The sequence below is a fragment of the Salmo trutta genome, chromosome 14 (assembly GCF_901001165.1).
Source record: "Salmo trutta chromosome 14, fSalTru1.1, whole genome shotgun sequence".
Taxonomy (NCBI): domain Eukaryota; kingdom Metazoa; phylum Chordata; class Actinopteri; order Salmoniformes; family Salmonidae; genus Salmo; species Salmo trutta.
Window position 1 is genome coordinate 61,499,772 of NC_042970.1, and position 16,279 is coordinate 61,516,050.

General features: G+C 39.8%; 1 protein-coding gene and 1 long non-coding RNA gene across 3 annotated transcripts in view; one reads left to right on the forward strand and one right to left on the reverse strand.

The window, feature by feature from the left end:
• LOC115208525 (spastin-like) overlaps positions 1-8,041 on the forward strand; it is a 52,205-nt gene extending 44,164 nt beyond the window's left edge. For both annotated transcript variants that reach the window (XM_029776654.1, XM_029776653.1), the window contains one exon: positions 7,637-8,041. In XM_029776654.1, coding sequence (XP_029632514.1) covers positions 7,637-7,762 — 126 coding nt within the window. In that variant the 3' untranslated portion in view covers positions 7,763-8,041. The remainder of the gene's footprint in view (positions 1-7,636) is intronic.
• On the reverse strand, positions 971-3,456 carry LOC115208530 (uncharacterized). Its single transcript, XR_003881194.1, has 2 exons — positions 2,283-3,456; positions 971-1,638 (listed from the first exon to the last, which is right to left on the reverse strand). It is a non-coding gene; the product is annotated as an uncharacterized LOC115208530 (long non-coding RNA).
• Positions 8,042-16,279: the final 8,238 nt, after the last annotated feature.

The following is a 16,279-nucleotide window of genomic DNA, read 5'->3' on the forward strand; positions in this document are numbered from 1 at the left end:
GATGCAGTAGATGGTATAGCATACAGTATATACATATGAGATGAGGAATGTAGGGTATGAGAACATTATATAAAGTGGCATTGTTTAAAGTGGCTAGTGATACATTTAATTACATCAGATGGCAAGATGCAGTAGATGGTATAGCGTACAGTATATACATATGAGATGAATAATGTAGGGTAAGTAAACAATATATAATATAAAGTGGCTAGTGATAAATTGATTACATACATTTTTCCATTATTAAAGTGGGTGGAGTTGAGTCAGTATGTTGGCAGCAGCCACTCAATGTTAGTGATGGCTGTTTAACAGTCTGATGGCCTTGAGATATATGTAATGATGATTTCACTCATCACAATCCATTTGGAGTGACTGTCATTCCTTGTTAACATATATTTCCCTTCTATTTGCAGACTGAACAAAGCACATTTGTATATTTACCCAAAGACCATAACCCCAGGGAACTGGTAATTTTCCCTATGAACACGTGATTCAAAAACAACATGTTAAATAAAAAAAAATAAACATATTCGAAGAACTAGTCAGCTTAGATTACAACTCTTTATAATTTCCTAAAGAAATAATAGAATTTCAAAGTAATTGTACGATTTGAATAGAGACTGGTGTTTTTCATTCATTTTATAATTTCAGCCCACCTGTTTCGATCATTTCTAATGAGATTGATCAGGTCTCATAGGAAAGTATCGACACCATTAAAATATTTCTTCTCCCTCTTCTTCCCCTGACCTTCCGAAATCTTTTAAATACTTTTCAAAAACATTTCTATCATTCTGCATACCCAGTTTGAAACTGAATTGAAAAGACCCCTTCCAAAATAAATCCCACAGTATTTACACCACTGTCACGAGAATTTCTATCTCAATGTTCTAACTGAACTATTTTATATCTCTGTCTAATTGCTGAAAGTTGTAAAGCTCCAGTTCAAAGAAATAGACAGAGTCTCAGCCTGCAATAGATCAATTCTTTATTCAGAGAGCGCTCTGCCCTTCAAGTGCAGAGCGAATCTTTTATACACACAAACAATTTCAAATCTTAAGCTACGTCTTGCTCAGACAGTCTGTGCTTTTCCACTACACACATGCATTGTTTATCATATTCTGCAACATGTTTCATAATTTTCTGTAAGCCTAACAGTTTCTCCACTCCACGGGTGGAGACAGAATGTCCTGTAAGGAACACAGTAGCACAACTTGTCTGTCGATAGCTCCTCTTGTCATTTGTTTCACACTTGCACCCTGCTTACATAGCCAAACAGGAACAAAATGTCCTGGTTCTAATTCTGACTAAAACTACACACATCATCAGATTATAGTTTTATGATTCTAATACATTTCACACAGTTATACAGTTTCAGGGTGAAATATCTTAGAATAATTTGTATGTTTAAAAGTAATGACTATCAACCACTAACGCATATTCATACCCGGTAAATGGTGTGTGCGTGCTGGTGAACCGTAGGTCAAGAACACACATGAACCGGCCTCACTTATCAGGAACTCCGTTTTATGGCCTAATCCAGATACTTTTACTCTTAAAACTGCCGAATATCACTGACTGCTTTCCCCAGTACCGCAGTCTCCAGGGACATTCCGACAAGAGAAAATGAAGCCCCTTCTTCTGGAAAAGAAAGTGTACATTTCATTAGCATTCACAATGTTACTTTTTAAATCAGCAAGCCAAAAGTATTACTTATAAACCGAACATGATAATTATAATTCCACTGTCCTTACTCCAATCATTAAATGTTTGTTTCAATCCACCACAATGTTCATAAACTAACTACAACACTTTTTAAAGTTCATTTTAGGTTTAGTAACTTTTTTATAATTCATCGTTGACCCTCCCTTCTATATTACACACCTTCTATTAACTATTTTCCAAGGTAGGACTACCCACTTTCCCAGATAATTATTTATTAGTCACGGCACTTAATACCTCATATTAAAGCATATACTATAGTCTGCAAATGTATTACTGGATAATACAGATGACCTAATGTCTTATTCCAGTATAGCGCCTCAAATATCACTGTGCGTTTCTCCCATTTCACAGATATCTTTATTATTTCTTCTTTGCATAGGGGTTGCCTAGCCCCTAGGATTTCTACCGGTGTTCTACTCGTTTTATCGCTTGTTCTTCCTTATTTATTCTGTTTTATTGTTAGTTAATATTCTTACTTCTAGTTTAGCTATCTATAGTTTCTGCACTTTTTCCTATTTTTACTGTGCTATTCACCTATTCAAAACCAATCTTTCTCTTACTCAATGTGACATACACTCCTGTTCTTCCCGGGCTATATCTGACCCTCCCGGGTTATATTTCCCTAAAGCCCGTTAAGCTGCGGAGTGCTTGACCGCACTCTATTTCCTCTCACTGTCTACTCACGTTACTGAATACCTCTAACAGCTGTCACTATGGATCCTACTGCTGCACTGCTATTTATGTGTCTACAGCCGTTCTTTCTTCCAACAGTATAGGATTACTTCAAATGCATACTATAGCTACGTTTCTCTGTACTTTATACTCCTCTCACCTCACACATACTTAACCCTTGTTAATAATTCCTATGTATGCAAGTATAATTATTTAACATAGTATTTCATCAAGCTCCTATTTTTACACATTTCCATGATTTACTCACATATCATTTGCATTCCCTTTCCCCGTGAGGACCTGCTGCGCCCCCTCCGTCAAGCCACACTCCAATGGTGTCACAAGAAGGTCGCGCAATCTCCCTCCTCCAAGGGCAGGCAACTTTCACTCTCACACACACTTATTCACGTTTTTCCTAAAACGACCTGCAAATTCAGTCCTATCCCAGATACACTTCCTCAACACCGGGAGACGTTATTATACAGGATTTATTCACCTATTTAAACAGACTTTTACCACCCTGACCTCCCTCTGGAGCGGTATCGTAAAGTGACCCACCTGTTCAGACCTTAGCTATTCTTAGCTAAGCTTTAGCCGCGGGATTTTGTTTCTTATGATAAGAGCTCGCAAAATCGGGTCAAAGTTCTATCATAAGCTATACACCTACCCAGGTGACCCACCCATTCAGACCTTAGCTATTCTTAGCTAAGTGGTAGCCGCGGGATTTTGTTTCTATTCATGATGACAATATGCAGAGGCAGCCGGCACCCCAGATGGGACTAGGTAGACCAGCCAGCCAGGGAAAACAGCCCCACCCGTCTGAGGCATCCGACACCCACAAGGCACACACGGCTCCCAATACACACAGCCCACACAGATACCTATAAATGGCTATTTTAACCCCACAAAGCATTTTACTCAGCATGCATGCAGTTACTGAATTTAAAAGTTCCCAGTATCATTCAGTTCGTTTAAAAGTTGGAGAGACCTACTTGGTGCTTCTATCACTAGACAAAACCTCTGGAGCAAATCACACAAACATACAACTATATGTAAGAACAAAGCTCACCTGATTTATAGTCAGACGGCCACCTGTTTGTGAGATTTGCCCAAAAGACCCGTCACCAGCTACAGATGTGTCACCGTCTTCTGGTCCCTTTTTTCAACTAATGGCAAGCTCGCCAAATATGTTGTTGAAAATATTTTGGTAAATATTTGCACTGATACCGGAACTTGTAGATTCAGTTAGGCTTTATTACAAAGTAACAGAGCCGAGGAATTCCATGGAACAGCTGAATTCTCTTATCACAGAGCCCTGCCATTATAGTATTCTGTCTTTGCATATGCATATAATTGGTAGATTTGGATAGAAAACACTCAAGTTTCTAAACTGTTAAAATAATGTCTGTGAGTATAACAGAACTGAAATGGCAGGCGAAACCCCGAGGACAAACCACCCCCCCAAAAAAAATCATCCTACCACTGATTTCAATGGCTGGCACTTTTATAATAGGGCGAAATTGTGCCCAATTGCAGTTCCTAGGGCTTCCACTAGATGTCAACAGTCTTTAGAGAGTTTCAGGCTGGTTTTTGGAAAAATGAGCCAAAAATTGTAGTTTTTCTAGGTGGCTGCCATTTTGGCTGTAGTGTTTCCAAGCGCGTGAATGAGAGCGCGTTCTTTGGTATTTTTCTCCGGTAACGAGATTCTCAGTCTTAAATTGTATCGTTTATTTGCGTATTAGGGTACCTATTGTTTGATTATAAACGTTGATTGACTTGTTTGGATAAGTTTATTGGTAACGTTTGGGATTCATTTTGTATGCATTTTGAAGGAGGGAAACCGAGTGGATTATTGACTGAAGCGCGCCAGCTAGTTTTTATGGAAGGACGTTTTATAAAGAAGGACATTATCGAACAAAAGGACCATTTGTAATGTAACTGGGACCTTTTGGAGTGCCAACAGAAGATATTCAAAGGTAAGGCATATATTATATCGCTATTTCTGACTTTCATGTCGCAACTCCCTGGTTGAAAATGATTTGTTATGCATTTGTGTGCTGGGCGCTGTCCTCAGATAATCGCATGGTTTGCTTTCGCTGTAAAGCCTTTTTGAAATCTGACACAACAAGTTAGGCTTTATTTTGATGTATTGCTTGTGATTTCATGAAAGTTTATTTATAGTAATTTAATTTGAATTTGACGCTCTGCAATTTCACCGGAAATTGTCGAAATGGGAGCGTCCCACTAATCCGTAAAAAGTTAATGCCCACATCTGACAGCTGTATAGGTTATAATGGTGGCGGGGCCCTGGTCCTATATGTTCCATTCCTTATATAGCCATTCTGTCTCAGCACTTCAAAGTGGACAGTCCAGATACTGCAAATAATGGAAATGTAATCATAGTCATGAGTTTTGCTCCCACAAAGGCCAAAGTGAGTTACTTTAAGGAGTAGTTCTCTCTCTGTGGGTCTAACCCCAAGAAGTTCTGGAAAATAGTTAAAGACCTGGAGAATAAACCCTCCTCCTCACAGCTGGCCATGTGCCTAAATATTGATGATGTGGTTGTTACTGACAAGAAGCACATGGCTGAGCTCTTTAATCACCACTTCATTAAGTCAGGATTCCTATTTGACTCAGCCATGCCTCCTTGCCCGTCCAACATTTCCAACGTCTCCCACCCCTTCTAATGCGACTATCCCCGATGCGTCGCCCATTTTTTTCCCCCCTGCCCCGCTACAAAGTTTCTCCCTGCAGGCAGTCACTGAGTCCGAGGTGCTAAAGGAGCTCCTTAAACTTGACCCCAAAAAAACATCTGGGTCAGATGGTTTAGACCCTTTCTTCTTTAAGGTTGCTGCCCCTATCATCACCAAGCCTATCTCCAACCTTTTTAATCTGTCTCTCCTTTCTGGGGAGGTTCCCATTGCTTGGAAGGCAGCCATAGTTCATCCTTTATTTAAAGGGGGAGATCAAGCTGATCCTAACTGTCATAGGCCTATTTCTATTTTGCCTTGTTTATCAAAAGTGTTGGAAAAACTTGTCAATAATCAACTGACTGGCTTTCTTGATGTCTATAGTATTCTCTCGGGTATGCAATCTGTTTTCCGCTCAGGTTATCAATGTTTCAATGCAAACTTAAAGGTCCTCAATGATGTCACCATTGCCCTTGATTCTAAGCAATATTGTGCTAATATTTTATTGACTTGGCCAAAGCTTTTGATATTGTAGACCATTCCATTCTTGTGGGCCGGCTAAGGAGTATTGGTGTCTCTGAGGTGTCTTTGGCCTGGTTTGCTAACTACTTCTCTCAAATAGTGCAGTGTATAAAGTCAGAAAATATGCTGTCTCGGCCACTGCCTGTCACCAAGGGACTACCCCAAGGCTCAATCCTAGGCCCCACGCTCTTCTCAATTTACATCAACAACAAAGCTCAGGCAGTAGGAAGCTCTCTCATCCATTTATATGCAGATGATACAGTCTTATACTGAGCTGGCCCCTCCGCGGATTTTGTGTTAAATGCTCTACAACAAAGCTTTCTTAGTGTCCAACAAGCTTTCTCTCCCTTAACCTTGTTCTGAACACCTCCAAAACAAAGGTCATGTGGTTTGGTAAGAAGAATGCCCCTCTCCCCACAGGTGTTATTACTACCTCTGAGGGTTTTAGAGCTTGAGGTAGTCACCTCATACAAGTACTTGGGAGTATGGCTAGACGGTGTACTGTCCTTCTCTCAGCACATATCAAAGCTGCAGGCTAAAGTTAAATCTACACTTGGTTTCCTCTATCGTAATTGCTCCTCTTTCACCCCAGCTGCCAAACTAACCCTGATTCAGATGACCATCCTACCCATGCTAGATTACGGAGACATAATTTATAGATCGGCAGGTAATGGTGCTCTCGAGCGGCTAGATGTTCTTTACCATTCGGCCATCAGATTTGCAACCAATGCTCCTTATAGGACACATCACTACACTCTATACTCCTCTGTAAACTGGTCATCTCTGTATACCTGTCGCAAGACCCACTGGTTTATGCTTATTTATAAAACCCTCTTAGGGGGGAGTGAGGCCTATCTGAGATATCTACTGTAGCCCTCATCCTCCACATACAACACCCGTTCTGCCAGTCACATTCTGTTAAAGGTCCCCAAAGCACACACATCCCTGGTTCGCTCGTCTTTTCAGTTCGCTACAGCTTGCGACTGGAACGATCTGCAACAAACACTCAAACTGGACAGTTTTATCTCAATCTCTTCATTCAAAGACTCAGTCATGGACACTCTTACTGACAGTTGTGGCTGCTTTGCGTGATGTATTGTTGCCTCTACCTTCTTGACCTTTGTGCTGTTGACTGTGCCAAATAATGTTTGTACCATGTTTTGTGCTGCTACCATGTTGTTGTTATGTTGTGTTGCTACCATGCCGTGTTGTCATGTGTTGCTGCCTTTCTACGTTGTTGTCGTAGGTCTCTCTTTATGTAGTGTTGTCTCGTTGTGATGTGTGTTTTGTCCTATATTTATATTGTATTTATTTTAATCCCAGGCCCCTGTCCCCGCAGGAGGTCTTTTGCCTTTTGGGAGGCCGTCATTGTAAATAAGAATTTTTTCTTAACTGACTTGCCTAGTTAAATAAAATTCATACACTTGTAGGGCACAATGGTGTTGAAGGCTGAGCTGTAGTTGATGAACTGCATTCTTATATACAATGCATTCACATTATTCTAAAATGGATTATATCGTTTTTTTCCCCCTCATCAATCTACACACAATGCCCCATAATGACAAAGCAAAAAAACGTTTTTTAGAAATTTGTAGCAAATGCAGGACCTCTATTGGTTCCATTGCAACAGGCAAGCTCAAGAACGTGCAGCATTCACAAAGTTAAATATATACATTTAATAAACCCTGCCAGTTTTTATATATTGTCCCAACCTAGTATCTTCCGTTTGTGTTGTCCATCTTGTTTTGTTTTTTTATCCCCGCCCCCTCCCCCACAGGAGGCTTTTGCCTCTTGCCAGGCCATCATTGTAAATAAGAGTTTGTTCTTAATTGACGGCCTGGTAAAATAAAGGTGACATTTTTTTTTAACTCTTAATGGTTGCAAAACTTTTTTCTACAGAAAACGAACGCTTCTCATTGGACAGGTGTTCCCTCACAGTTTGTCTGTTTTCTTCCGTTTGCTGTGAATGAATGAACCATCCTGCTGTTGTTGCGCTCTTCATCACTGTATTGTTCTGTGCCTTTGTGCAGGTGAGGAATATCAGGTTCTCTGATTTCGTGGAGTCACTGAAGAAGATCAAGAAGAGTGTCGGACCACAGACGCTGGACCTGTATGTGCGCTGGAACAAGGACTATGGGGACACAACAGGTGCATGAAACGAGAGGGGACACACACACAGCCTCTGTCCTAACCCTGAACCTCCATTGAGGCAGTGGATTGAAAAGTGTTTTAAACAGATTTTTTTTTTTCTCCATTCAAGTTTAACTCTATGGTCATAGGACTGTTCGAATAAACTATTTATTGTGTGTTATGATACGGCTGTTGTCTTCCAAACTATTATAGTCACAGTGATTTTATGAAAATACATATAAATGTCCTTCAATTTGAAATGATTAATAAAATGGTACCTTGAGACAAGGCACATGTACAATGCATTCGGAAAGTATTCAGACCCCTTGGCTTTTTCCACATTTTGTTACGTTACAGCTTTTTTTATTTATTATTCCCTCGTCAATCTAAACACAATACCCCATGATGACAAAGTAAAAACCGGTTTTTAGAAATGTTTGCTAATTTATAAAAACAAATTTAAAATATAACATTTACATAAGTATTCAGACCCTTTGTTGAAGCACCTTTGGCAGCGATTACAGCCTCGGGTCTTCTTTGGTATGACGCTACAAGCTTGGCACACCTGTATTTGGGTTAGTTTCTCCAATTCTTCTTTGCAGATCCTCTCAAGCTCTGTCAGGTGCAGCATCGCTGCACAGCTATTTTCAGGTCACTCCAGAGATGTTCGATTGGGTTTAAGTCCAGGCTCTGACTGGGCCACTCAAGGACATTCAGAGACTTGTCCCAAAGCCAGTCCTGCGTTGTCTTGGCTGTGTGCTTAGGGTCATTGTCCTGTTGGAAGGTGAACCTTCACTCCAGTCTGGTGCCAGGTTTCCTCCAGACCTGACGCTTGGCATTCAGGCCAAACAGTTCAATCTAGGTTTCATCAGACCAGAAAATATTTTGGCAAACTCCAAGCGGGCAGTCATGTGCCTTTTACTGAGGAGTGGCTTCAGTGCTGCAGAGATGGTTTTCCTTCTGGAAGGTTCTCCCATCTCCACAGAGGAGCTCTGTTAGGGTTACCATCGGTTTCTTGGTCACCTCCCTGACCAAGGCCCTTCTCCCCCGATTGCTCAGTTTGGCCAGGCAGCCAGCTCTATGAAGAGTCTTGGTGGTTCCAAACCTTTTCCATTAAAGAATGATGGAGGCCACTGTGTTCTTGCTTCAATGCTGCAGAATTTTGGTAACCTTTGGTAACCTTACCCAGATCTCGACACAATCCTGTCTCGGAGCTCTACGAACAATTCCTTTGACCTCATGGCTTGGTTTTTGCTCTGACATGCAATGTCAACTGTGGGACCTTATATACAGTACACAGGTAGGTGTGTGCCTTGCCAAATCATAATTTCCAATCAATTGAATTTACCACAGGTGGACTCCAATCAAGTTGTAGAAACATCAAGGATGAACAATGGAAACAGGATGCACCTGAGCTCAATTTCGAGTCTCATAGCAAAGAGTTTGAATACTTATGTAAATAAGGTATATATTTTTTTATTTTGAGTAAATTTGCACAAAAAAATTGATTTTGCTTTGTCATTATGTGGTATTGTGTGTAGATTGACGAAAAATGTGTATTTTATCAATTTTAGCATAAGGATGTAATTTAACAAAATGTGGAAAAAGTTGAGAGCTCTGAATATTTTTGAATGCACTGTACATAACGATCCCATTGTACATAACGTTTGTGTGTGACGCCCCTCCAACTAGAGAGGCCTTAGTCGTGTGCATGGTAGCATGGATCTGTGCCTTCGTTTTTTGGTTTTCAAAACAAAATGGTGCTTCTTCCCTTTTCTCTGGCCATTCACCTTAGTGACAGCAGCCCTTACAAAAAAATATTGCCGTTTTTGAAACTGCAGTAAAAGTGCAGTAACTGCAGTCGCTTGGTGTTTTTGACGAAGTAATTGCCGAATGCAGTTATTCTGCAAAATTACTGCAGTAAAAAAAACATACTGCAGCTATACTGCACTCTAACTGCAAAAAAAATTCTTTAGGGAGGGTTTTTAAAATGGACACTGCCTTTTGACTGAGACACATTGGAATACTGTGACAACATGCTTGCTATCAAGACACCAATACAATCAATGACAGATAGGGACACCGCAATGTGGCTTATCTCAGAATGTTAACACTGTTACAGGTGTGGTTTGGCATCAATATAGAACAATGTCTGTGAAAACGGCTCATTGGGGTGTTGATTTAAACTTGATTCACACTTCCGATACAGCATAAACATTCTGAATTAATCCCCAATGCAGTTTAACTTTATCTGCAACTGATTTAAAAGGGGTCTTGTGTTTCCTTTGGGTAAACCAGCTTAAACTGTTTTGAGTAGCATCCCACTGGGCCACACTGGTTGAATCAACATTGTTTCCACGTCATTTCAATGAAATGACGTTGAACCAGCGTGGAATAGACATTGAATTGACGTCTGTGCCCAGTGGGCTACTTTTACGATGTCAAACATAAATCAGGGCTTTTGTAATGCATTTGTGTCAAATATGACAGGATACTCCCTCCCACTTTACAAAGTATGTGTTTTTGTCTGTAGAAGGATTTGCTGTGAATGATTCTAGCTTTTTAGTAAAAAAAACAAATACTTATTGTGTAAAATATGTTGCAACCAGTTGCTTGCTCCGCTTGATAGTTATGAGACAGTGCACCACTGTATTATTTGTTGCTTGTTTACACAAATATTTCATTGCTACATTTGGACTTCATTGTTTGAAGCCTATTCCCCTCAAACTCAACTCTGGACCTTGAAACCAGTTCCACTGCTTTTTTTTCATTGTTCCCCTATAATCAGGGACTGATTTTAGACCTGCAAAACCAGGTGTGTGCGATTAAATGATCAAGTAGAACAGAAAACCAGCAGGCTCTGGACCTTGTAGGGTAAGAGTTGAATACCCCTGCCCTTCTCGTTGAACGTAATGCTGTTGTCCCACTCCAAACCAAGAGGGGGCAGCAAAAGTTAGACTGTGTGTACATTAGACTATTGAAGACATCGAAATGGACATTGCTTATTTGTTCAAGGCAACATTTTGCAGACATTCACCCTGTACATGCTCAGGTTGTACAACTGATGTAGCTTACAACAGATTTGACATGATTGTGTGAAACAAGGGTGTGCAGACAAACTCGTAAAAAGAAATGAACAAACCTTGTGTCAAATGTGTTGTACAACGTTAGTGTTTACAGGGCCATTGTGACTTAGAGTGATTTGGGTTTCCATGCTCTCAGTCTTAAAAAAAATCAAATGAATAAGGAACTCATACATGTCGCATACATACAGGACCTCATATTCAGAAATGCTTCATTCACAGCAATGCGTTACACGTCGCCGAACGATATTACTATTTAAGTTATGTGTCAACTATAAATTAATGATTCTTCAATAGCAGTTTGGAAATGTAAAGCTGGAGTGTCTGTAGGATTTATTGCCTCTGTTTTTTTTAAAGGAGTTATTTACTGAAGTGACGTGAAAAAAGTGATTTGTATGTGTGGGAGTGCGTGTGGGAGTTTAGTACAATTATTTCTATATATTTTTTGGTGTGTGTTTCGTTGTTTGCCCTGCCTTTTCAGCGTATTTACTGTTTAACACCCCCCCCCACACACACACACACACTTTTATTTTGAAGGTGAACTGCAAATTCCTCTATCGTGGTTAATCCTTATTGTGGCTAGCTTCACACAGGTGTTATCTAGATAACAAAGACAACAAAAACAGCCTGGATCAAATGTTGAGAAATCTTGTGCCTGTTGCATGAACTGTTTCAAGGCAGGTTCCTTAAAAACAGGGCAGCCCTGTCTTAATGAGGATGGGACTATTTAATGTTAGATCACTCTAATAAATCTTATTTCAGAGCACAATCTAGAACTGTATGTTTCAAACTGAAACTTGTCTTATTGAAGCTTCTCCCCTGAACTATAGTTTTTGTCATTCTTTGAGACAAGTAAAAAAGGGTGGAGGGACAGTCACTATTTTTCGAATGCACTAAATGGCAGGGACATCTGTCGGTCACCTCAGCTCCTTTTAACATCATGCTGTATTGTTAAAATGTCAACCATCTGTGCTTTTCGAAACCCTCTATAGACCACGAAAACCATGTCCCACTTGCTTAGCTGATTTCTCAGAATTTCTGTTCGTCATTCATACAAATAACAAAATTGTGATCTCAGGTGATTTCAATTTACGTATACAGTTCCTTCAGAAAGTATTCACACCCCTTGACTTTTTCCACATTTTTTTGTGTTACAGCCTGAATTTTAAATTGATTAAATTAGATTTTTTTGTCACTGACCTACACACAATATCCCATAATGTCAAAGTGGATTTTTTTTATTTTTACAATATAAATAAAAAATGAAAAGCTGAAATGTCTTGAATCAATAAGTATTCAACCCATTTGTTATGACAAGCCTAAATAAATTCAGGAGTAACAATTTGCTTCACAAGTCACGTAATAAGTTGCATGGACTCACTCTGTGTGCAATAATAGTGTTTAACATGATTTTGAATGACTACCTCATATCTGTACCCCATGCATACATTTATCTGTAAAGGTCCCTCAGTCGAGCAGTGAATTAAAAAAAATACACCCAGTCACTACAAAGATACAGACGTCCTTCCTAACTCAGTTGCCGGAGAGGAAGGAAACCGCTCAGGGATTTCACCATGAGGCCATGGGTAAGTTTAAAACAGTTACAGAGTTTAATGGCTGTGATAGAACTGAGGATGGATCAACAACATTGTAGTTACTCCACAATACTAACCTAATTGACAGAGTGAAAAGAAGGAAACTTGTACAGAATACAAATATTCCAAAACATGCATCCTGTTTGTAAAGAGGCTCTAAAGTAATACTGCAAAAGAATTGGCTAAAACAATTTACTTTTGGTCCTGAATACAAAGTGCTATGTTTGGGGGCAAATCCAATACAACACATTACTGAGAACCTTTCTCCATATTTTCAAGCATAGTGGTGACTGCATCATGTTATGTGTATTCTTGTAATCATTAAGGACTGGGATGTTTTTCGGGATAAAAATAAATGGAATGGAGCTAAGCACAGGCAAAATCCTACAGGAGAACTGGGTTCAGAATGCTTTCCAACAGATACTGGGAGATGAATTCATCTTTCAGCAGGATAACCTAAAACACAAGGCCAAGTCTATACTGGAGTTGCTTAACAGGACGACAGTGAATGTTCCTGAGTGACCAAGTTAGTTTTGCCTCAAATCTGCCTGAAAATCTATGGCAAGACTTGAAAATGGTTGTCTACCAATGATCAACAACCAATTTGACAGAGATCGGAGAATTAAAAAAAAAAAATAATGGGCAAATATTGTACAATCCAGGTGTGCAAAGCTTATAGAGACTTACCCAAAAAGACTCCTGTAATCTCTGCCGAAGGTGATTCAAATATGTATTGACTCGGGTGTGAATATTTATGTAAATTAGATATTTCAGTATTTTATTTTCAGTAAATTTGCAAAAATGTCTAAAAACATGTTTTCACTTTGTCATTATGTGTAGATGTGTGAGAGAAAAAAATATTGAATCATTTTGAATTCAGGCTGTAGCACAACAAAATGTGGAATAAGTCAAGGGGTATGAATACTTTCTAATGAATACTTTCTAAAGTCACTGTAAGATAATCAAACCAATACTATGACATTTTTGAGTCTATTGAATGCAATGGCCCCACAACTGTGGCCATACTTTGGACCTAGTGAGTACACACAGACTCAACATTGAAATATCCTCTATTGTTGATGTAGCTTTGTCTGACCATTACTGTGTATTTTCCACTGCATTGACTCCCACAATGCAATATGTTAGAGAGTATTGTTAAAAGTGTTGTCTGACCTCTGAAGTAGCTAAGACTTTAAGAGGTTCTATAAATGATATGCCACTGCCTATTTACCCTCCTCTTGTGATAATCTAGTAAATTACTTTTTTACCAAGTTAAATGTAACCATTGATGCTGCTGCACCAACCAAATTAAGAAAGGTCATCCCTAAACGGAAACCTCCTTGGAGGAATTTGGAAATAAATCAACTCAAGAGAAACTGTAGAAAGGCTGAATGGGTATGGAGGAAGTCGAAATTACAGGTCCACTTTGATATTTTAATAGAACACATTGCTAATTACAATTTGAAATGCTTGAGGAGCTCATTTCTGCATATTGATATCGGACAATCAGAATAATCAGAGGGCGCTTTTCCCAACCATTGAGAGCCCTATTAATCCTGTCCCCTCTACCCCTTATGATCTGCTTTCCGCTTCTAAATGTGAAGAGTTTGCAGGGTACTTCAGAGATAAGATATTGTCAATGAGGTTGAGTATTAGCTTAGGTGGACAACGTGACGGGCACTTAAACCTGCCTTAGTGAATCCACTTCTTAAGAACAACACACTAGATCCGTCAGCCCTCAGCAATTCTAGACCAATTTCTAACCTCCCTTTTCTAAGCAGCATTTCTAAAACGGCTCAATGACTTCCTCAGTAATAATTCCAGAAAAATTCCAGTCGTGTTTTTGCACCCACCACAGCAGAGACGCCACTTGTCGATGTAGTGGACAACTTTAGGATTAACACAGATGCTGAAAAGCTCTCTGTCCTTGTACTCCTGGATATTGTAGATCATGGTATTCTCTTGCAGTGGAGGCTCCTCAGAGGATGAAGGGGAGGACCATCCTCCTCAGTGAATTTCATTTAAAAAAGTTATCCCTTTTAGATAAAACTGCTAAATATATTCATGTCACCAAATCATTGATTAAAACACACAGTTTTGCAATGAAGGTCTACAGTAGCCTCAGCAGCACTCTGTAGGGTAGTACCATGCTGTAGCCGGAGGACAGCTAGCTTCCGTCCCCCTCTTGGTACATTGACTTCAATACAAACCTAAAAGGCTCTTGGTTCTCACCCTATTCAATCGACTTACATAGTAATTATGACACCTTCCGGAGGACGTCCTCCAACCTATCAAAGCTCTTGCAGCATGAACTGACATGTTGTCCACCCAATCAAAGGATGAGAGAAGGAATCTAGTACTGAATGCATAAGCTACAGCTAGCTAGCACTGCAGTGCATAAAATGTGGTGAGTAACGTTAGTTGACTCAAAGAGAGAGAAAGACAATAGTTGAACAGTTTTCAACAAATTCATTTTTTTCTAAACTGAAGGAGAAGTGAGAGAGAGTGTCATTTTTTTCCACATTCAGCTAGCAAATACAGCTGACTAGTTTAGTTACTCAAACACCCGGCTCAAACAGAGGGATGCTATGTTAGCTAGCTGGCTATGACTATCCAACGCAACACTGGAACTCTTCCATGTCAAGGTAAGCTTTTGGTTTCATTAATTTATTGCCACCGGGGCCCACTGGTGTAACTGCTTACTGACTATACACTGTAACGTTACTGCATGATTGTAGGTGGTTTACTAACACATTAGTTATATTATCTATGTTGACTAGGACGTTACTTTAGCTAATATGGGGACAACGATGTAGGCTGTGTGTAGCAGTTATGACATGGTTTGGCTTGGAAAAGTTTTTTTGCTTGATCACATACAGCTGATGTGTTGTTCACTGAAGTCCACAAACGAAGGGAAAAGGTGAGAGAAGGAGAGTGCATAGAGGCTACAATGAATACGTGGCTGCTATGATCAGGGGTGTATTCATTCCCCTAATAGAAATAAGGCCTTGCCCATGAAAAAAAAATAGAAATCCTCCCTCATCATAAACGGCACTGACGCCACTGTCCTCTTGGACAGACTACAGAATTGGGATGGCCTCTGAGGCTCAGTACTGAACTGGATTAAGACATATCTGACTGACAGATAATATTTTATTGCCCTGGGGGACCATGCCTCAGGAAAAATAGAGATCTCATTTTTTTCCCCTCAAGGATCAATTTTGGGCCGAATACTGTTTAGTAGAGGTCGACCGATTAATCGGAATGGCCGATTAATTAGGGCCGATTTCAAGTTTTCATAACAATCGGAAATCGGTATTTTTGGACGCCGATTTGGCCGTTTTTTTTTTTTTTACACCTTTATTTAACTAGGCAAGTCAGTTAAGAACACATTCTTATTTTCAATGATGGCCTAGGAACGGTGGGTTAACTGCCTTGTTCAGGGGCAGAACGACAGATTTTTACCTTGTCAGCTCAGGGATTCAATCTTGCAACCTTACGGTTAACTAGTCCAACGCTCTAACCACCTGCTTTACATTGCACTCCACGAGGAGCCTGCCTGTTACGCGAATGCAGTAAGATGCCAAGGTAAGTTGCTAGCTAGCATTAAACTTATCTTATAAAAAACAATCAATCATAATCACTAGTTAACTACACATGGTTAAACCTGCATATTTAGTAAATATTGCCTGCTAACATGAATTTCTTTTAACTAGGGAAAATGTGTCACTTCTCTTGCAACAGAGTCAGGGTATATGCAGCAGTTTGGGCCACCCGGCTAGTTGCGAACTGTAAAGACTATTTCTTCCTAACAAAGATGCCGACTTCACCAAACGGGGGATGATTTACATTTTAGTCATTTAGC